Source organism: Neophocaena asiaeorientalis, unplaced genomic scaffold (assembly GCF_003031525.2).
Source record: "Neophocaena asiaeorientalis asiaeorientalis breed wild unplaced genomic scaffold, Neophocaena_asiaeorientalis_V1.1 scaffold49, whole genome shotgun sequence".
Classification (NCBI taxonomy): Eukaryota; Metazoa; Chordata; class Mammalia; order Artiodactyla; family Phocoenidae; genus Neophocaena; species Neophocaena asiaeorientalis.
This window is the reverse complement of record NW_020172456.1, coordinates 5006904-5030382: the sequence shown is the minus strand read 5'-3', so window position 1 is coordinate 5030382 and position 23479 is coordinate 5006904. Positions and strand designations below refer to the sequence as shown.

The 23479-nt window shown below is 40.6% G+C and overlaps 1 protein-coding gene across 3 annotated transcripts in view; it reads left to right on the top strand.

Moving 5' to 3' along the window:
* The first annotated feature begins 6855 nt into the window (after positions 1-6855).
* The window catches only part of YLPM1 (YLP motif containing 1), a 66817-nt gene continuing 50193 nt past the window's right edge, over positions 6856-23479 (top strand). For 2 of the 3 annotated variants that reach the window (XR_003002241.1, XM_024737776.1), the window contains exons 1-4: positions 6856-7872; positions 17452-17688; positions 18649-18828; positions 20040-21034. Coding sequence is in view for 2 of the 3 variants with exons in the window: in XM_024737776.1 (XP_024593544.1) it covers positions 7000-7872; positions 17452-17688; positions 18649-18828; positions 20040-21034 (2285 nt within the window). In the remaining variant the exon portion in view is untranslated. The remainder of the gene's footprint in view (positions 7873-17451; positions 17689-18648; positions 18829-20039; positions 21035-23479) is intronic. The other variant, XM_024737775.1, reaches the window with a different exon arrangement.

The following is a 23479-nucleotide window of genomic DNA, read 5'->3' as shown; positions in this document are numbered from 1 at the left end:
TCATGTTGTAACATGTATCAGAATTTCCTTCCTTTTAAAGTTGAATAATATTCCATTGTATGTATAAGCCACATTTTGTTTATCCATTCATCTGTGGATGGGGCACTTGGGATGCTTCCACCTTTTGGCCATTGTGAATAATACTGCTATGAATATGGGTGTACAAATACCTGTTCACGTTTCTGCTTTCAATTCTTTGGACTATATATCCAGTATATAGTTTTTTGCAACTTTATCTTTTTTTCTGAGTTATGTTTGTGAGATTCATCCATGTTAGTTTTAGCTTTAGTTCACTCACCTTAATTGCTGTATGATATTTCACTGTGTGAATATTAAACAATTTGCTTATTCATGCTCGTGTAGATGATCATTTAAGTTTTTGCAGTTTTTAATATTAGAAACCGAGCTTTATTCTTTTACATGCCTCCTTGTACATATGTAAAAAAGTATTTGTAATCCAAGATAATATACTTAGAAGTGAAATTGTGTCATAAGGCGTTGTATGTCTTCAAATTATTGACGATAAAATATTCTCAAATTATTCTTTAAGTACTGTACACATTCGTACTCCCATAAACAGTATGGGAGTTTCTGTTGCTCCACAGCCATATTAGAACTTGTCATTGTCAGTGTAACAGATATTACCAGTTGTCCCAGTATTCACTCTTCCCTTCTTCCTTTAATAATAGGTCTTATGAGTTTTATTTGGGTTGCCCAAGTAGAAATTTTATTTCCCAGCCTTCCTTGCAGTTAGGCATGGCCTACCATTTAAGTTGTAGACAACAGGGTGTAACTGAAAATGATAAGTATCTCTTCTGGGTTATGACCTTAAAAGGCATGCTCCTTGGGACTTCCCCGGCCCTCCAGTGGTTAAGACTCCGTGCTTGCACTGCAGGGGGCCTTCGACCCCTGGACAGGGAACTAAGATCACATATGCTGGGGGGCAACTAAGTCCGCAAGCCGCAACTGCTGAGCACGCACACCACAACTACAGAGACTGTGCACCATAACGAAGATCCTGTGTGTCGCAGCTAAGACCTGACATGGCCAAAAATAAATTAATTAATTAATTAAAAAAAATTTTTTTTTAAAAAGGTATGCTCCCCTAACCCATTCTACCTCCCTACTGACTAGATGCAGATTTGATGGCAGGAGCCAGAGCAGCCACCTTGAACCCAGAGATGGAAGCTTTAGGTTGAAGATGACAACTTTGGACTGCTTACCTCTGAATTGTTCTATGAGTGAAAATGAACTTTTGTTTTGCTTAATCCACTGTACTTCAGTGTCTCATTGCTATAGCAGCTTGGACTACTTCCTAATTATTACATTTATTCTTTGATTTTAAAATCATTCCCAATTTTTCCTTGCTCAGAAAGCCTCTGTTTATTCTCTCTCAAAATCTTTGTGGTGGTATTCTTTTTGCATTTGATTCATAATGCTAATCTCCTTTTTATGCCCAGGTCTTTGAATACATTTGCCTGAAAATGGAGGCCCTTCCCCCAGGGGAGTGGGTATTTGTTGCTTTTGTTTGCTCACATCCACTCCTTCTTTCTAGCCGTACCCAGACTTTTTTCTTGGCATGTTACACTCAAATCATATGCAGTTGTATTAGGATTTAGATCAGAGTGCCCAGCCTTTTCACTATAGATGTTGAAGGGGAGAACTGGAGAATCCTTCCTCTTGTTAGGGAAACACTGACTGAAACCGCCAGCCCTGGCCAGGCAACGTAGTAACCACTTGCATGAGTTATCTTAAACAGGAGGTCCTGGTAAGCAACCACCAACCGGAAGAATTCGGGAAAGGTCAAAAGGAGAGAGGAGATGCCAATCCATATGTCCTTCCAACCTCCCAGAATCCTTGCTGGAACCCATTTTGGCCTGGCACTGCGCGAGCCACCAGGAGGGAGCCTGAGTCAGAATGATTGGCCAGAGACAACCCGAAAACTAACCCCATTCCCATAAAACCCAAGACTGCAAGCCACGTGGCAGAGAGTCCTCCCAGGTTCCCTTACCCTCCTGCTCTCCACCTGAGTGCCCCTTCCCAATAAAGTCTTGTTTTGTCAGCACGTGTGTCTCCTCAGACAATTCATTTCCGAGTGTTAGACAAGAGCCCACTCTTAGCCCTGGAACAGGTTCCCCTTCCTGCAGCACTCTCACCACCCCCTATATCTGAGAAGGCATTGAGTGGCTAAAGGAAAAAAAAAAAAAAAAAGAGTTTAACTTTGTTTCATACAGCATCCAGAGCTTTGATAGTAGAATAGCTCCTGGATTGGCTTTTTCCTGCTCCTAGACCTAGTTATATGGCCTTCTTGTCTGTTTTGTGACTTCCATAATATCTTTCCAAGTATATTTCTTTTAAAGTTTTAGCTGCTGCTATGGATACCATCCAAAGAACTGTAAGCGGTCAACTGCTCTTAAGTTACAGGCTCTCCTAAACTGTGCAGACCCACTGGGAATGAAGGACTGACCACATGCAATTGAGATTACTTATTAACACCTATGGAGTTTATTTTTAGGATAAAATGAAAGCGTGACTCCATGGTGATAAGAAGGGAAGGAAGTACTCACACTGCCCAGGTTATATATGACCAGGTTACCCTGAGCCTAGACACTATCCATCCCAAATCTTAAGAGGTCCAATAGCAGATAATCTGCCTCTAGATCCTGTTGTTTAGAATGGTACAAACTGCAAGAGGTAGCAGGGATTTTATTCCACAAAATAATACGCAAGCCACCAGCCAATCAGAATATGGCTTCAAACCACTAACCAATCAAATGTCACCCCCTTGTCCCCGCCCTCACCCAAGTCCCCCTAGTAACAGCAAGAATGAAACATAAGGAAAGAAGGACAGCTGGATTTTTTTTTTTTTTCAGCTGGATTTAAAAAAAAAAAAAATTATATATTTATTTGGCTGCACCGGGTCTTAGTTGCAGTATGCGAACCCTTTAAGTTGTGGCATGTGGAATCTAGTTCCCTGACCATGGGTCGAACCCTGGCCCCCCCTGCATTGGGAGCACAGAGTCTTACCCACTGGACCACCAGGAAAGTCCCGGGCAGCTGGATTATAAACCTAACCCAGGGAAGGCTCATGCTGAGTTGATTTTGACAGCATTGACAATTAACAGCTGACCCCACCCCCCAGAGTTTCCCACACAAAACCTTCTGTGTGATTTGTGCTTTAATTCATCCCTTATTTCATTTTGAATAAGAGCACTTTACGTTTTCATTGTAACTTTACTTTCTACATTCTAGATTAGTAAAATTAGTCTCTAAAAAATGGGCTTGGGGTTGATCATATAACGTGAAATTAATGTTACTAAAATGTCATGAGGAGAGTATTACACAAACAATGAGTCTTCTTTTAAATAATTTTCTGGAGACGGGTTCTGTATAACGAAGATGGCTGTGACTTTTGAGAATTAATTGTGCAGGCTACAAAATTTGAATGGCCAACTATATGTTAGTTCCTTAAGTGTAAGAATGTAGCAGATAGAGGCTTCCCTGGTGATGCAGTGGTTAAGAATCCGCCTGCCAATGCAGGGGACACGGGTTGGAGCCCTGGTCTGGGAAGATCCCACATGCCGCGGAGCAACTAAGCCCGTGTGCCACAACTACTGAAGCCCGCGCGCCTAGAGCCGGTGCTCCACAACAAGAGAAGCCACTGCAATGAGAAGGCCCTGCTTGCCACAACTAAAGAAAGCGCAGCAACAAAGACCCAACGCAACCAAAAATAAAATAAATAAATAAATAAATTTATATATATAAAAAAAAGAATGTAGCAGATAGGATTTCCTATAGGATCTAGAACAATGCTGAAATCTATCTTGAAACAATGAGGGGAACATGGAAGGGCCTGTTTTAAACAGCGTTGCTGTTTCCCTGTTAGGTGCCTTGCTGAGGGAGGGTTTCTGGATACAGGGCCTGGGGCCTGACAGCTAGAACTTACCATGCCAGGTAGGAAAGGAAAAGGCAAAGAGAGAGCTTCCTGCCTTCCTCAACCTAATCTCATCTTTCTTTGTCTTCCACTACCATCACTTTTCTTCTCCTTCCCACTCTTAAAAACTTAAAAAAAAAATTGTGAGGTACAAAACACAAACAGGAAACCACAAAGGATAAATTTACAGCTCAGTAAGTTTTAACAAAGCAAATATTTATGTAATTACCACTTGGTTCAAGAAACAGAACATTGTTAGCACCTAAAACCCTACTTGTGACCCCTCTTGGTCACTACACTTTTCCTTCTCCCCAAAGGCAGCCACTACCTTCCTTTTTTCTTTTCTTTTTCTTTTTTTTTTTTGGCCTCACTGTGTGGCATGCGGGATCTTAGTTCCCCAACCAGGGATTGAACCCATGCCCCCTGCAATGGGAGTGCAGAGCTCTAACCACTGGACCGCCAGGGAAGTCCTTACCTTCACTTTTAACATTATGACTTAATTTTGTCTATTTTTGAACTATATGTAAAGTCAATTTTACAGTAACTATTCTTTTGAACTTCCATCTTTCACAATTTTCTTGGTGGTACATTATTTTTGAATTATACGAACAGAAAAGTGCACAGATCAAAAGTGGTTCAGCTTGATGAACTTTTCATAAACTGACCATACCTATGTAACAAGCACCCAGATCGAGAAACAGCATTCGCAGCTCCCTTTCAGTCACTATCCCTCCACTGTCCTGAATTCTAACACTATATATAAGTTTTGTCTATTTTTGAACTTATATATGTGAGAACATATAGTATATATTCTTTTCTGTCTAGCTTCTTTTGCTCAACATTGTGAGATTCATCTGAGTGGTTTCATGTACTTATAGATTATTCGTTCTCTTTGGTGTTTTGTATTCCATTGTACAAATATACCACAATTTGATTACCTATTCTAGTGTAGGTAGACATTTGTGTTGTTTTCCAGTTTTCAGCCATTACAAATAATGTTGCTGTGAACATTCTTGTACATGCCTTCTGGTGAACATATATATGCATTTCTGTTGGTTATATGTTTAGGAGTGGGATTCCTGGGTCATAGGCTCTGGGGCTGTTCAGCTTTAGTAGATAGTGCCAAATAGTATTTCAGAGTAGTCATCCCAATTTACACTCACACCAGCAGCATATGAGAATTCCATTTATTCCATTCTTTGGCTTGCAGCTGCATAACTCCATTTCTGCCTTCACCATCACATGGCATCCTCTCTGTGTGCTGTCTTCAAATGGCCATCTTATAAGGAGACCACTTGGGCCCATCCTACTCCAGTATGACTTCATCTTAATTAATTACACCTGGGACAACCCTATTTCCAAATAACGTCACATTCTGAGGTGCTGGGGGTTAGGATTTAAACATCTTTTTTGGGGGGGTGTGGGGGGGACACAGTTCAACCCGTAACAGACATGATAGTAGTGGACATCTGTTCTTGATCTCAGTGGGAAAACTTTCAACTTTTCAGCATTAACTGTGATGTTTGCTGTAGTTTTCTTAGTAAATACTCTGTATAAGATTAAGGAAGTTTCCTTTTACTTCTGGCTTGCAAATCTTTTTAAAAATCATAAATGGATATTGAAATTTATGAAATGAAAGAAAACATTATTTTTCTGCATCTAATGAGATGATCATCTGATTTTCTCCTTGTCTGTTCTATAGTAAATTACATTTATTTTTATAGTTTTCAAAGAGAATTTCAATTGAAAATATTAAAATTACAAGTGGGATTTCTGAGTTGGGTAATGTTCTGTTTCTTGATCTGTACACAAGTGTGATTGGTTTGTGAAAATTCACTAAGCTGTACACTATGATTTGTAATTTTATGTATATACTTTATATTTCAATAAAAGCTAAAAGAAACACAGCTAAATTCCTATTTGAGAATGAAAAGCTTTCTCTTCCAAAGGAAACTTAGCTGCCCCACTTTCCGCTCACATCCACCTCCTATGAGAGGTGAAGATCTGGGTTATTAAGATGGAAGCAAGGTCAAACTTTTAAGTGGTGCACAACTGACACATTGACACACTTAATAGTCTCAGAGTTAGGTAGGTTTTTGTTTTGTTTTGTTTTCAGAATTCAGTATGTATCAGCTTTGTTTTTCAGTGATTCTCTCAAGCCAAATGGGTTCATGTTTAGTATTACATGAGATTGGATTATTTTCTAAATCCAATCTGGTCCTCTCTAGACAATCTTGTTATCTGGCTTTTGCTACCTTTCCTTTGACTGATATTCTCCAACATAAAGCCTTCTGCATTGAATTATTCTAAAGAATTCCCTTTCTTCCCTTTTACAATACCTGCAGGAATTGATGTACTCTTATATTCTGTCTTCAGAATACATCTTCACAGATTTGTTCCTAATTGGATTTTCTGTTAGAATTGAATTAAGTCTATTCACTTAATTTGAGAAGAACTGACATCTTCATAATTTTTCCTCTTTTCATTCAGAACCATGGTAAACCTCTCCATTATTTCAAGTCTAATTTTATTCCACTCGGATATGAGTCTGTATAGTTCTGTAGTTTCCTTTATATAGATTCTGCTTATTCTTATTAGTGTTATTCCTACCTGCTTCATGTTTTTTTGTTGTTGTTGCTATTGTGAATGGAACCTTTTTTTTTTTCCATTCAAAAGCGAACCCGTAGAGCGATAGGATCTCTACCACCGCTCTCAGCTGTGAGACTCTATGGTTCCTTGGCTATATAGGAACATTCAGCTCGCCCCTACATTATCCGAACCGGAAGGAAGGTGGCAACCGAGAGTCGCTAAGCAAAGGGCCGCTCTATCTTGCCTTTGTTCTCCTCTCTGTGGCTACTGCGCAGGCGTAATCGCCCCGGTACCGTCCCCACCTTCCCGGTCGCGGGCGCAGCTCGGTAGCGCCGGCGCACTGGTGCGCTCCGTTTACACGCTCCGGGGCCTGTAGGCGCCGCGAGTTCCGGCTGTCGCCGTCGCCGCCGCAGCTCCTGGAGGTCGGTTGCGACGCGTAACGACGCCGGGACGAGTGCTGCGCCTTCTTCTCCGATATGTACCCGAATTGGGGCCGGTATGGCGGGAGCAGCCACTATCCGCCGCCGCCGGTCCCGCCGCCACCGCCGGTGGCGCTTCCTGAGGCCTCGCCGGGGCCCGGGTACTCGAGCTCGACGACTCCCGCGGCCCCCTCCTCTTCTGGCTTCATGAGCTTCCGCGAGCAGCACCTGGCGCAGCTCCAGCAGCTGCAGCAGATGCACCAGAAGCAAATGCAGTGCGTGCTCCAGCCCCATCACCTTCCTCCGCCCCCCCTGCCGCCCCCGCCGGTGATGCCGGGGGGCGGCTACGGGGACTGGCAGCCACCGCCGCCGCCGATGCCCCCGCCACCTGGGCCGGCTCTCAGCTATCAGAAGCAGCAGCAGTACAAACACCAGATGCTCCACCACCAACGAGACGGGCCTCCTGGTTTGGTTCCCATGGAGCTGGATTCTCCCCCTGAATCTCCCCCAGTACCGCCAGGGTCTTACATGCCTCCGTCTCAATCTTACATGCCTCCACCTCAGCCACCACCCTCGTACTACCCCCCGGCCTCGTCTCAGCCCTACCTGCCTCCCGCTCAGCCGTCCCCTTCTCAGTCCCCACCTTCCCAGTCCTACCTGGCGCCCACCCCATCTTATTCTTCCTCTTCCTCCTCCTCGCAGTCCTATTTGAGCCATTCCCAGTCCTACTTGCCCTCTTCTCAGGCATCTCCTTCCCGCCCCTCCCAAGGCCATTCTAAATCCCAGCTGCTAGCTCCGCCACCGCCGTCCGCCCCTTCTGGGAATAAGACGACTGTCCAGCAAGAGCCTTTGGAGAGCGGGTCCAAGAACAAGAGTGCTGAACAGCAGCAAGCTGCCCCTGAGCCAGATCCCTCTACGATGACTCCACAGGTAAGAAAACATCTGCCCAAGCTGCCTCTCTCACCTAGAGGGCCCTAAGTGAGCAGGCCTGGGGGCTTTACCCAGTGCTTAGCCTAATTCCAACACACAATAACTGGCTAATTTACACTCCAGAGTATTCCATAAAAGTCAAAGGTCTGACATCCCAGCTTTTTAATTAGCTAAATGTGGATTATTAAAAGAACAGTGTTTGAAGATATTTCTAGACACCAGAGTGATGGGGTGGCTCAAGAGTTACTTCTCAGATATATTCCTTGGTTTCCTTTGATCATGCTTCTAGGTTTTATTGCTGTTGCAAAGGGCTTTTTTTTGTTGTTGTTGTTGTTTAATTGTAACTTAAACTAAAATTCTATTTTAGAGGCAGCATAAAAAAGAAGCTTCTCAAAGGGCTGACACCTGAAATGCATATGAATCTTATGACCAGTTAGTTTCTTTAAAAGAAAATTAAGGGCCACTGATAGCTGTCAGCTTCCTGAATTAAGAAGTCTCAGCAAATGAAGGGTGGAAATCTTGTTCTAATCAGGAACATCCTAATTATGTTTATAGATATATATGCAATACCTAGGGAAGTCTACATATTTGACCTTTTTGGGAATCTGTTGGTCATTTAAGGAACTGACCCATACATCCTGTTCTCACATCACTTAAAGGTAGTTTTAAGACATGACCAGTTTGCTGCATTGCATTGTTGTTACCATTTACTCCACAGTTAACAGCCTTGGAATTCGGCCAAGTTTTAAAAAAATGCTGGTGACATCTCTTCATTCATGAGAGAGCCAGTCTTCTAAACTTCTCTTTCAAGTGATGCTTCCCTGTCAAAGATTGATAGGGTAGCAGTAATAAATGAATTCCTTTCTTAAGAAAGAAGATAAAATTAAAGTGGAAGAAATAATTTGTTTTGGTTTCTTAAAATAGACACTTTTAGCAATTAGTAATCTACATAGATTCCCTCATGAAAAAAGAGAATCGTTTAATCTACAAGCTCAGATTCACATATAAAGATTTCCAAAAGATATTATTCTAATTTTACAGTGGTTTGGCATTAGAAATTAAGAAGAGAAACAGGTTGTTTTTTTTGTTTTTTTTACATCTTTATTGGAGTATAATTGCTTTACAATGGTGTGCCAGTTTCTGCTTTATAACAAAGTGAATCAGTTATACATATATATATGTTCCCATATCTGTTCCCTCTTGCGTCTCCCTCCCTCCCACCCTCCCTATCCCACTCCTCTAGGTGGTCACAAAGCACCGGGCTGAAAACAGGTTGTTTTAAGTAAGCAAGATGTGGTGCTTGGCACATCATCAGGAGAAAACACTTGAGATGCTGGGGTAAAACGGTAGAATGAGAGATTCTGTTAGCTTACACCAAATTAGTACTATCCCATCAGGTTATTTCTCCAGATTCCTCCATTATAATAGAGATGGAATTTTTGCCCCCTTTACCACCCCACTCTGAGATTTCCAGTGCTTTTGTTGTCCAGCACTCTCAGAGTTAGTCCAAGCCAAAATATGACATTTATATCCTCATCTCTACTGGACTTTTTCTGGCCTCTTAGACAAATGAATTGTTTTTTGGTAGTGGGGGAGGGGGGGCGGGAATCAGACTGGTCCTTAATATGAATATTTAGCACGAACACTGTTTTTGTTTTTCTGCCTTTGTACCCTTGTATATAGTGAACTTCTTTTAGTGCTTTGACTATTCAGTGCCTCAGATTCTTTGATGAGAGCCGTAAAGAAAGTGGTGGAAGATGAGATTTGAGAGGTGGGAATGGGCCAGATCAAGAAGGCCCTTGCTAAGCCTCTTTAGGTTTTTTTTAATCTCTCTTTAGAATTCATCCCAACTTCCTCAACCCTCTCTCCCCCCTTACAGTTGTATTGCTTTCGAGGCACATCTCAAATATCAGGGTCTCTATGAAGCCGTGCTTCAGCTTACCCGTGTGGTTTGGTTCTGTTCTTCAAATCTTAAGTCCCTTGCAGACAGGGACTGCCTCACTTACCTTTTTATCCCCTGTAGCACCTAGGCCAGTGTCTTGCCAATTTGTCAGCTCTCCACAAAGTTTTGTTGAATAAGATACAAGAGTTGTCGTGTTCTATACTTAGGTTACTTTGGTTTATCAGGTGGTAACATTTTCTTCATGCCAGTGCCAATCTCTGACAATTAACGCTTCTCTGTTGATTCATATTTTATTTTTGGAATATTTCATTAAAAATTTTTTTAAGGTGAAAGATTTTAAACATGCACAAAAGTAGAGAAAATGGTATGATTCTCCCCATATACCCATCACTCAGATTCAACAGCTATCAAGATTTTGCCATGTATGCTTCACCTAGGCCTTTACTGTTCTTTTTGTTTGTTTGTTTGTTTTGTTTTGTTTTGTTTTTTGTGGTACGCGGGCCTCTCACTGTTGTGGCCTCTACCGTTGCGCAGCACAGGCTCCGGACGCGCAGGCTCAGCGGCCGTGGCTCACGGGCCCAGCTGCTCCACGGCATGTGGGATCTTCCCGGACCGGGGCATGAACCCGTATCCCCTGCATCGGCAGGCGGACTCTCAATCATTGCGCCACCAGGGAAGCCCCTTTACTGTTGTTCTTGCTGAAATATTTTTAAATGAATCTTAGATCTCACATCATTTCCTTCCTACATTCTTAGACATTTTTTTTTAAAGGACTTTTTCTAAGGTAAACACGTTATAACACCTAACAAAATTAACAAGTTTCTATCATCTAATGCCAGATCTGTTCAGATTTCCCCTATTGTCTCATCATACTAATAAAAATAATTCCTTGATATTATCCATGTTAAAATTCCCCCGTGGACTTAATAAAGTGTTGATGGTTTGTTCAAATTGGGATTCAGTATAAACATTTTGGGGCAGAATAATTCTGTTGTGCGGCTGTCTTGTGCATTGTAGGATGTTTAGCAGCAACTCTGGCCTCTACCTGCTAGATGCCAGTAGCAGCCCCCTGTTGTGGCTACCAAAAATGTTTCCAGATATTGCCAAATATCCCCTGGGGGGCAAAATCACTCTCACTTGAGAATCCCTGATTTAGGTCAGTCTCTCCTATTCTGTTTCTCTACCCTTGCCGTTGAGCTTGTTGAAAAATCTGTGTTAGTTATCCTGTAGAATGTCCCACGTCCTGGATTTGTCTGCTGTCTCGTTGGTGTCATTTGACTTGTTCCTCTCTCTCCCATGTTGTTTTTTGTAAACTAGGCATTAACTGTGCAACCTTCTTAGATTTAAGTTCACCTTTCTTTTGGCAAGTGTACTTCGTAACCTAGGTAGTGCTGTGTACTTCATTTGCATCCCATCAGGAGTCACTCAGTGCCTGGTTGTCCCATAGTTAGTGGTGCCAAGATTGATCAAGGGGGGGTGACTGGTTTCTCCGCTGTAAAGCTTCCCATCAATCTTGAATCTAATATTTCATCTAGTGGTTCATCCGTTGATGGTCTTTGCTTGAGTAAATTATTTCTTTGTTAGAGGTTGCAATATGGTGATTTTTTTTCCTGCTGTTTCTTCTATATTTACCATAAGGAATTCTGTAAAGAAAAACTTTCACTCGTGAACTAGGGCTGTTTGATTGGACATACAGTTAGCCTATATAGAAAAGACAGGATAAGTGCTTGATATTCTTCCATTTAATTTCTAGTTTTCAGAGTAAAGTGATATAATGGAATGTGTCTTTTTTGAAGAATTAACTCTTCTGTGTGTTTTAAAGGACTGGCTAGTTAAAATGCATACTGGTCTTTTTTTTTTTTTTTTTGCGGTACGTGGGCCTCTCACTGCTGTGGTCTCTCTCGTTGCGGAGCACAGGCTCCGGACGCGCAGGCTCAGTGGCCTTGGCTCACGGGCCCAGCCGCTCCGCGGCATGTGGGATCCTCCCGAACCGGGGCACGAACCCGCGTCCCCTGCATCGGCAGGCGGACTCCCAACCACTGTGCCACCAGGGAAGCCCATACTGGTCTTTTTTTAATGAACTGTGATTTATTCTTTTATTCTTAAAACTTATTTAGGTAAAGCTGTTGACTTTGATTAGAGTTTTTAGTCACTATCTAATACTTAAATATATATTGAGTAACAACTGTGTGCCAAGAACTGTGCTTAGTACTGGAGATGAAATGGTGAACAAAATAGACAAGGTACCTGCCCTCATTCACTTGTTCCAGTGCGGGGAAAAGACATTTAAAAAGTAATTGAAGACATGTAAGGTGCTGTGGAATTATAAAATAGAAAATATCACTAGACCATTCCATAAGGATTAGGAAAAGGTGAGCTTTTTTAAGCTCACCATTGTATTCACAGGGACTTGCTCAGGGTCTAGCACATAGTAGGTGAACAATAAATATTTTTCAAATGATTGAATATAGCTGGGAGCTCTAACCTAATTGAAGAGACCTCCCTTTGCAAGTAATATTTAAATGAAACCTGAAGAATGGGTAGGAAATAACCAGATACGAGTTCAAAGAATTAAGTTCAGTAGGGCTTACTGAATGTACAAACCAGGCCAGGGAGGACCTATGAAGACTTTATCCCAAGGGCAGTAGGAAGCCATTGAAGGATTTTATATAGCCAAATGTGACAGATTGGTTTGTTTGAAAGTTCACACTGCTTTGGGGAGAGTGGAATCGAAAGGAGCAAGAGTGATTTAGAGAGAATAGTGAATAGAGTGATCCAGGCAAGAGTTAGTAGTGGCTTGGACTTGGATGGTGATGGAGGAGATGGAGACAAGTGGAAAGACTGGAGAAATATTTTGGTGCTAGAATCCAGTTGGAGATTGAGCAGTAGTGGAGAGGGAGGCATCAAGGACGATTCCTGGGTTTCTGGGATAGGAAACTGGGTGGATGGTGGTTCCATATACTAATAACCTACAGGAGGGGGAAGAACAGGTCTGGGGAGGAAGGGAAAATGATGAGTTAAGTTTTAGACTTACTGAGTTTAAGATCCTTGAGACATAAGATTCTAAATGGAGATGTCCAGTTAGAAGTTAGATACAGGTCTGGAGTCTAGAAGTGAGATCTGGGAGACATAGACTTGTGAGTCTTCAGCATAAAAATGGTATTTGAAGGCACAGAAATAGATGAGGTCTCCTGAAGAGTGTGTGTAGAGTAAGAATAAAGTTTAAAGGACATTGAGCCTAGCCCTGCAGAACCACAGTACCTAAGGGAACCAATGGGAAGAAAGGCCAAATAGGTAGATGGAAAATCAGGACAGTGCAGTGCCACAGAAGTGAAGGGAAGACTGTTTCTAGGAGGAGGGTGTAGTCAGCTGTGTTACTGCTGAGAGGTCAAGCAAGATGAAGACTGTGAGTTATCTTTTGCATTTACTGACATGTAGATTATTGTTGACCTTGGCAGGAGCAGTTTCATAGTGACTGAAGCCATATTGCATTGATTTGAGGAGTGATGGAAGGTGAGGAAATGGGGATGGTGAGTATAGACAACTCTTTTAAGAAGTTTGACTGAAGGAGAGAGAGAGAGAGAATGTGGGCAGGAGCTGGAGGAAGAGGCACAGTAAAGGAGTTTTTTTTTTAAGATGGGACCTTAATTCCTGGAGTAGAGTGTGAACTTCAAAAATGTTGAAAATAAATATATTTTAAATAAATTAAAAAAATGGAAATCCATTTCATTATTTTACCAAGTCTCCCCTCCCCATCCCACTTGCTTTAGGATATGACATTGAACATGTAATGTTACAGGCATTTATCCTAATCAACCTGGACAGGAAAGGCAACCTTTCAAAATTTTTAAAACATCACACACATAGACACATGTGTTCATTCATTCATTCATCCATTCATTCATTCATCCTCTCTCTCTCTCTCCCTGTCCCTCCTTCTTTATATTTCCCTACTTGCAGAATCTTTTAGTACCTAGTTCCTTACTGTACTGGTAGCAAGTGGTCAGTAAATACTTGCTGAATTAATTAGCATCTTTTTTGGTATTTATGACAGATACATCCTTACTTTTTAACTCTATTCAATCTCTTTTTTTGTGTGTGTGTGGTACACGGGCCTCTCACCGTTGTGGCCTCTCCCGTTGCGGAGCACAGGCTCCGGACGTGCAGGCTCAGCGGCCATGGCTCACGGGCCCAGCCACTCCGCGGCATGTGGGATCCTCCCGGACCGGGGCACGAACCCGTGTCCCCTGCATTGGCAGGCGGACTCTCAACCACTGTGCCACCAGGGGAGCCCTATTCAATCTCTTTGTGAATGTGACATTTACTGTGATTTTCCTCTACCTATGAACTAACATCCCATATGAGATGGCGTTGTCTGATATAATGGGACATTCAGAAGAACTGGCTACTATTTCAGCTTCATTAGCAAGTCCAGGCAGGTTTTATTCCTTTTTAAAATAGAGATAAAGCAACCTTCTCTGGGGTCACTGAGGACATTTCTGAATGATTTCATCATTATTCATTTGCAGAGCTTTAAAAATGTGCCAAAGCCTCGTCCTAGGATTGAATTAGATCTGGTTTCTGCTTATTGGGTTCATATTAAATAGAAATTGATCTGCAGTGCATACTGTTAGTAAATCAACAAGTACTTGAGCTCCTAACACGGTTCTTAACCTTAGACTAGGTCTAAGACAAAGAGATAGAAAGCACAAGAATAAGGAATAAGGTGGGTATAAATTGATAAGGAATCTAGACCTGAATAATCTTCCTATCTATAGCCACTGGCTTCTAGTTTATGAAAGATAGTTTGCATCTTTGTATGTTTTGGTGATGCTTTCAAAGTAACTTAAAAAAAAGGAAAAAAAAAAAAAAAAAAAGGAAACTTTTAACTTCTACTTGAAAGAGTTTATTAATTTTTTAAAGCTAAAAAACAAGCCTGTTGCTGTTTTCAGTATTTTCATACAATAATGGAAGAAAGTTGAAAATGTTCTAATACCACATAATTGTTGACTATCATGAACAGTGTGTTGGTTTTTTTTCTTTTTTTTCATGTTGAATAGTAAAAGTAATTATATTTCAGGAACTGATGATTATGTGTATGATAATTAAAAAGAGAAAAACCGAGTCATGACCCAAACTTCAGGATGGAGTTAGTGAGATGGAATTTACTCTTCCAAAGGGATGTAGCAAGTTTCAGGTCATAGAAATTAGTAGCCTAGAAGGGAAGTCTTTAGCTGATCAGCAACTATTTATTGACATTCTACTGTGTGTTCCAGCACTATGCTTAAGCACCAGACAGGATATGAGAAAAGCATGAAACACCTCTCTCCCAAGACAGTTACTTTCTGCAAATGAGAAAACAGATAACAAGACAGTATGTTTCATGAGAAAAGAGTATCATGTATATTTGCATGTGGAAAATTGGAGTGGATATACAGTAAAATAGTAACAATATAGGAAATCCTGGTTATCCAGAGATAATGAATCTCAGTGAATGCAAGTAAAATGAATCCATTTAACACAAGGACCAAAAGTTTATTGTAAAAAGTAAAAAATTTTATTTGGGACACAATCTTGAAAAATAAAGCTCAAAAATCATAAAGAACAGCTGAGTCTTAGAGTTTATAAAGAATAAATTGTAGATTAGGTTTCTGTACTATAATTTTTGTGACAAAATTGTGTGATAACACTATATTATCATCATTTATTTCATTTTTGAATATGTTGAAAAAATATTTTGGGGATTTATACATTTTTCCAAGGGCTGTTTTTCAACATTTGATATTCATGTCATTCTCTTTTGCAGTTCCTATTATAAGAATTATTTTTGGTTGTTAACTGGTAGTACTTCTGCTAGATCCTGCATCTTTATAATTGTAATAGAAGTGTATGCTATTGTTTTTGTTTCTGTTTATATGCTGTTGTTAATTATAGAAGTATATAGGGCAGTTCATTAGTGAATATTTTAGTGTTATGACAACTTTTTTTTCCTTATGCCACCTTGTAACCATGGGGAATTATATAGTGAACTCTGGGATAATGAAGATCCTGTAGTTACTTCTGAGTGGTGAGATTTTTTAAAATTGATTTTAATTATTGCTTATTTGTAGTCGAGTCTCTTTATTTGAGGTATTTATATTTTATAAAGTTGTCAAGAACACTGAATTAGTGAATACTGAACAATTGCTCCTAGGGGAAGTGCAGGGTTAGGTTCCTGTGGGCCTTTGGTCACATTTTCTTCAACCAGTCAATACATAACCTTGTTTTATATGTGTTTCTGTTTAAAAACAAATTATTTAATGTATATTGTTGATTCATTAACATTGAACTCACAGCCAACAGCACTATAACACATGCCTGAAAGAAGCTTATCCAACACAAGTATTTTCTTCTTAAGGCACATCATAGCGTTCTCGCACTTAGGAATACTAGACAGCACTTCAGCACAATGCTTGGGGCCATTTTAAACAGCAAAATCTTCAACCAAAAAGTACAGAAATGTGAAAAATGTGGCCCTAAATAGACCTTGAAAAGAACACTTATTTACAATATAAGAGCTAAACAAAAAGGCAGAGCATGGCTGTGTTCTGCCTCAGACAGGGACGTGCAAGTCAGATAACTAATTTTTTGCCCATCTGCGCGTGTCCATAAATCACTGTGAAAGTTCCCTGAGTGTTGATTTTGGAGTTAGAAATAAATTTTTGCAAGTTGGCAAATTCACAAATACAGAATCCATGAATAATCAGGATAGGCTGTATCTTCTAATTTTTTTCCACATTAAACTTATTATTGTGGTAATTTTTAGAAAGTGGAAGCACAAAATAAGCTTCCAGAAAATCAAATTACAGTATAACTTGGAAGACAAAGTGAAACTTTTAAAATAAATAGAAAGCATTCTAAAACCCAATGTATTTTCATTTATGTATATATACCTGGGTATGGCAAGATTAATGATACAGCAGGTGTTTAAAAGAGGGAAGGATACTGCAGAAGAGAAGACAGAGAGAAGAGGTAGGACTATTTATTATATTCATTAATCACGAGACCCCCGTGGATAAAACTGAACCAACTAAAGGCAAGTTAAAAACAATAGCTATGAATACTGAAAAGATTTACTCTGATCTTTTATCAGAAAGACTACTCTCACCTCCAAAAGCATGTTTTTTTAATGAGAATAGAGAAGTATGTTGAATTAACATGTATGATTTAATTTAAACATATAAATTTGGGGGAGGAATTGAAAGATCATGTTTATTTATTTGCCTTTCTCAGTTCAGGTTTGCCTTTTCTTATATATAAATACGTGAACACAGACACAAGTGTAGCTCCCTGTCAAAACCAAGTTGCAGATATACAGGATTGTCAATTAAAATTCTTTTTTTTAAATTTTTTATTTTAATTTAATTAATTTTTTTATACTGCAGGTTCTTATTAGTCATCCATTTTATACACATCAGTGTATACATGTCAATCCCAATCTCCCAATTCATCACACCACCACCACCACCCCCGCCACTTTCCCCCCGTGGTGTCCATACGTTTGTTCTCTACATCTGTGTCTCTGTTTCTGCCCTGCACACCGGTTCATCTGTACCATTTTTCTAGGTTCCACATATATGCGTTAATATACGATATTTGTTTTTCTCTTTCTGACTTAAAAATGGTTTCTGTTGTAGGAACAGCAGCAGTACTGGTATCGACAGCACCTGCTTAGTTTGCAGCAGAGGACAAAAGTGCATTTGCCGGGACACAAAAAGGGTCCTGTTGTAGCAAAGGATGCAGCTGAGCCGGTAAAGGAAGAAGTTACTGTACCTGCCACCAGCCAAGTACCAGAACCCCCTCCATCGGAGGAGCCCCCATTACCACCCCCTAATGAGGACGTACCACCTCCTCTCCCACCTGAGGAACCCCAGGTAACCATGAAGTTAATTACTTGGTATTTATTAAGTTGTTCCGTTTTTTTCTGATTCATATATATATGTACCTTTGTTATATATAAAGGGATATATATTTTCATTTTTTTTTTTTAAGTGCATGTAAAATTTCATTTGTGGAATAGTCAGATGTGTGCCATATCGGGTTTAGAAAAGGCATTTTTTCATCGTTTAAGTGAGAGTGAAGAATTAGACACTCTTCTGAATTGAGTGTCTCTAAGCACTAAAGGGATGCAAGGGTGGGTGTTTTCATATTGGCAGTACAGGGCAATAATTAAGAGATTGAGCTTTTATTGTCAAACTGCCTGGGCTGTAGTCCAGGCATTGCTACTTGCTGGTGGTGACTCTGAGCAAGTTAGTTAACCATTCTATGCTTCAATTTCCTCATCTACAAAATGGGCATATTCAAATAGTAGCTTTCTTATTGAGCTATTAAAGCATTAAATGTGATAATCCTTGTTGCTTAGCATACTGACTGGCACATGGAAAGTTCTCACATTGGTCCAAAGGTCACTGTTCTCCCAAGAGCCTTACATGGAAACATTAATGAAACATGATGATTACACCGTAGGCAGCTGGTGAAAAGTGACTAAGGTGAAAAAAGAGATTTCTCATATAGTGAAAAGGATAGTAACTGTGGATTGACTTTCTGCTGGGGAAATGGTTATCCTATTTAGGAACAGTGAGGTGATTATTCTCGTAAAGACTGTGGGATTTATAAATTCCTTTGTATTAGTATCCATGATCACAGTATAGATAGAACTAAGTATTTTATCTAAGGATAGAATAGCTTTTCTCACAGTTGCAGGGATTCTGGACTTTATAACACAATACTATTACAACATAATACTTTATAAAATAGTCAGGTTTCTTATAAATTTGGTTGCTGTTTATGACTTAGAAAAAGGAAAAAGACTGTACCCTCTCTTTTATCTTTAGTCTGAGGACCCAGAAGAAGACGCCAGGTTAAAACAGTTGCAGGCTGCAGCAGCACACTGGCAGCAGCACCAGCAGCATCGAGTTGGCTTCCAGTATCAGGGAATAATGCAGAAGCACACTCAGTTACAGCAGATCCTACAACAGTACCAGCAGATTATACAGCATCCACCACATATACAGGTGAGTGCTTCCTCAGTTCCTCAGCCACATGGGAAATTGCCCCAGGATGTTAAAGGGATTTGTTTCTCATGAAAGAGATTTAAGTATGAAGAAGGAAAGATACCAGATGTTTTGCCTGGAGTGCCCGAGTAGTTATTTGTCACATTACTGGGGGCTTGGAAATGTGGTATTGTGAAAATGCTCTTGGGGAAGGGCAGGTATAGTGGAATCTTCTGATCATGTTAACCCAGGCAGATGTTAGAGTACTGTTGGTAAGGGATTTAAGAACCAGGGCTTCTTACAGACTCACAGACATAGAAACAAACTTATGGTTATCAAAGGGGAAAGCAGGGGGAGGGATAAATTAGGAGTTTGGGGTTAACAGATACACACTACTATATATAAAATAGATAAACAACAAGGACTTAACTGTATAGCACAGGGAGCTATATTCACTCTCTTACAATAACCTATAATGGAAAAGAATGTGTGTGTGTGTGTGTGTGTGTGTATGGTTTTTTTTTTTGCTGTACACCTGAAACTAACACAATATTGTAAATCAACTATACTTCAATTTAAAAAAAAAAAAAAAAGGAATTCCTTGGTGGTCCAGTGGTTAGGACTCTGTGCTTTCACTGCTGAGGGCGCGGGGTTCAATCCCTGGTCGGGGAACTAAGGTCCTGTAAGCCGCGCAGAGTGGCCAAAAAAAAAAAGAAGAAGAACCAGGGCTTCTTATGTCGCTTCAAGGTAACCTGTGTTTTTGCCTGAAAAGCACTGCAGTAACAAGCAGAAATCCATCAGCAAGATCAAAGCAACCACCACAAAAAACCTAAGCAAATGCACCACAAAAGATGAAGTGACTTAGATACTTGTTTGTCTTGTATCTGTGAGGTATAAACTTACGTCTGTATGTCTATAACAGATCGTTTTCAATAGTAATATTTAAAATGACCCATAGTAGTAATAAAAACTTGAAAAATACTTATTGCTGAGACAGCTATTTGCTTTAGTGTTCGGTAGATTTTTTCCAACTCGGTGATAACATATAAATAAGTCAAAGGGCGAAAGGCAAATGATCATCATGGAAAGGATTTAACAAGCTTATCCTTAGCCTCCCAAAGTCTTGTGTTCTAATTTCCTAAGGCTGCAAATGCCCTTGATTCATTAATACTTTAACTTATTAATTTTCTTATATGAATGTCTTGAAATAATTTTTATCCCTTTATTTGTAGACCATGTCTGTAGATTTGCAGATGCGGCATTATGAGATGCAGCAGCAGCAGTTTCAACATCTCTACCAAGAATGGGAGCGAGAGTTTCAGCTGTGGGAGGAACAGCTTCATTCCTATCCTCATAAAGATCAGCTTCAGGAGTATGAGAAGCAATGGAAAACATGGCAGGGACATATGAAAGCCACTCAGACCTATCTCCAGGAGAAAGTCACTTCATTTCAGAACATGAAGAACCAGTATATGGGGAACATGTCCATGCCGCCACCTTTTGTCCCATATTCTCAGATGCCTCCACCTCTACCAACAATGCCTCCTCCGGTATTGCCTCCATCATTGCCACCACCAGTGATGCCCCCTGCCCTGCCTGCTTCAGTGCCACCACCTGGCATGCCCCCACCTGTGATGCCACCTTCTCTACCAACCTCTGTGCCCCCACCTGTGATGCCTCCATCTCTCTCTTCTACAGGGCCACCACCAGTTCTACCCCCGCCTTCCCTCTCTTCTGCAGGGCCGCCACCAGTTCTTCCCCCACCGTCTCTCTCTTCAACAGCGCCTCCACCTGTTATGCCCCTCCCACCATTATCTTCAGCCACACCTCCTCCAGGAATACCTCCCCCTGGAGTTCCACAAGGGATACCTCCTCAGTTAACAACAGCCCCAGTTCCACCAGCCTCCAGTTCTCAGAACTCACAAGTTCCAGAGAAACCTAGACCAGCACTGCTTCCCACTCCTGTGTCTTTTGGTTCAGCCCCACCCTCAACGTACCATCCTCCATTGCAATCAGCCATTGGCCCATCTGAACAAGTGAATTCTAAAGCTCCACTGAGCAAGTCTGCTCTGCCGTACAGTTCATTCTCATCTGAGCAAGGACTTGGGGAGCCTTCAGCTGCTCCATCTCAGCCAATCACTGCAGTCAAGGACATGCCAGGGAGGTCAGGTGGATTGCTTCCAGATCCTCCTAGAAGCAGTTACTTGGAAGGTCCAAGAGGCCCAAGGTAGGTCTGCCTTTTTTTTGGGAGCGGGTGGGGAGTGGGGGTGTGGTGGTTTCGCTGCTTTGCTGATACAGGCTGAGTAGGCTTTCATGTTCTCTTTGTACTTTTATATACATTCCTGGTTTACAGTTAATAATGGTAGTGTTGTTCACTTGCTAGACATGACATAATGGAACCTAGAAATGGCAACATGCCCCCCTTTCTTTGATGTCATTGCTTTTATCCTGTATGTAACGATTTTAGTCCAGGATGAATGTAGTGGTTTAGAGTAATGCTTATCAATTCCTTAGCTTCAGAAGCAATTTGTATTAGATTTGTTGATCTTTTTTGCTTTTTGTTTATGTAACAAATAACTGGATTGGTAACTTTCTGTGACATGATATGCCAGCTGTTGGAGATAAAAATGAATAAGCATCTAGTGAAATAAGGTAATGGAATTTAGTGTAAGGGTAAATAGGACTTTTATTTTATCCATTTGTTCAGCAAATATTTATTAATATTTGTGCCTCCAGCAGTGAATGTAGCATAACAGACACAATCCCTGCCCCCATGGAACTTTATCCTTTATATTTTCTTCAGTTTAGGAGATGTTTTTCTTTTGTTTGAACCACATTTTTTAGAAAAGCACACAAAACATTTACTAGTAGTTTCTAAATGTTTTCTTTTACCTTTTAAAAGGTGTTAAATTTATTTTTCCAAGTTTGTAAAAATATTTTTTCCCCAAGTTGGCCTAAATGATAATTTTCTTATAGAAAAATATTTTCAATCAGATTTTTTTTCCAGTTGGAAATTGTACTGGAAATACTCCTTATACAAAATTTAGACAGGACAGGAAAGTATTGAAAAAATGTAAAAGTCACCTAATTCTACTATCTGGAGGTAATAATTTTTAAAACATATGTCATAAAAAATTGAAGCAGGGCTTCCCTGGTGGCGCAGTGGTTGAGAGAGTCCGCCTGCCGATGCAGGGGACACGGGTTCGTGCCCCAGTCCGGGAGGATCCCACATGCCGCGGAGCGGCTGGGCCCGTAAGCCATGGCCGCTGAGCCTGCGCGTCCGGAGCCTGTGCTCCACAACAGGAGAGGCCACAACACTGAGAGGCCTGCGTACCGCAAAAAAAGAAAAAAAAAAAAAAAATTGAGGCATACTAAGTGTATTATTTTGTAACTTGGTTTTTCCACTTGTCAGCATTGGTTAGTTTTCCATCTCAGTGTTGATGGATCTACATCATCATTTTAAATTTGAACCTAATTTCAATATTTGAAAACAAAATATATTTTTTATTTGTTCTCCAAGTTTATATTCAGAAAACAGAACTCCATCCAAAAATGAAAGCTAATTAAAGGCAATTAACGTGAATTCCGCTGAGTACCAGAAGCCTTGTCAGAAGCTTTGCATACATTATCCCATGGAGTCTTCTCGACAACCTGTGAACTTGGTAGTTTCATACCCTACATTTCCCCTTTACAAACTGGGGCTGAGAGGATTGGATAACTTGCTCAGGATCATGTAGGTGGGAGAGTAGAGCGTAAGTCCACATGGTGGGAGCTGAGTCCAGAGGGTCCCCAGAGCAAGAGCACTAGTTAAGCACTGTGTTTAATGCCGTGATTCAGTGATGTTCATCCTGTCAGTGATTACAAGTGCATTTGTAGTCCTGATTTATTTGACATGTGTTTCATCTTGATTTGAATTCCTGCTTATCTCCTGGATTGAGCATTACCTTTTAGATACGGTAACTGATTTGCTATATGAGAAGTACGTTCTTATAACCTCATAAAACATAGATTTCCTGCTCCCTTTTTTCTGTCATAATAATGTTTTCTCTCTTTTGCCTACCAAATCTTGACTTTGTAAATTTAGGACCTACTTTAACTTTTTTTCTTTTGCCTCAGGGTACAGTTAATAATTTCAGTGCTAGGAGGATCTTAGCAGTTACCTAGTGCAACTTGCCCTCTATATAGCAACTCACCTTTGTGTTGCGTTTTGTCATCCTAGGTCTTGCACATATTATCTCATTTATTCCTCTCAGTGATCTCATGAAGTAAATGGATAAAGGGAGCTGAGATTTGGAGAGGTTATAAATAAATTGCCCCGGATGACACGGCAAATAAATGGTTGAGTTGGGGTTAGAATCCAGGGCCTTCTGACCCACTCTTAAGTCCACTGTGCTTCCTGTGACAAGCAGCTGATGAGCTCTGCTTGAGCGTTGGCATTGTGATAAGGAACACTGCCCCACGAGGTGCTGACAGTTTTACAGAAATTATATTTCTTACATTGAACATAAATGTGTTGCCTTGACTTCTGCCTGTTGATTCTAGATCTGCCTGTGTGGTGCAACACATAATGATTTACCCTGTCCCTCTTCTACAGTGTATCCTGCCGTTGTTTAAAGACCATCCTCTTGTCTCCCTCCACCCACCTTAACCATTCTGCTGTGCCATCACATAA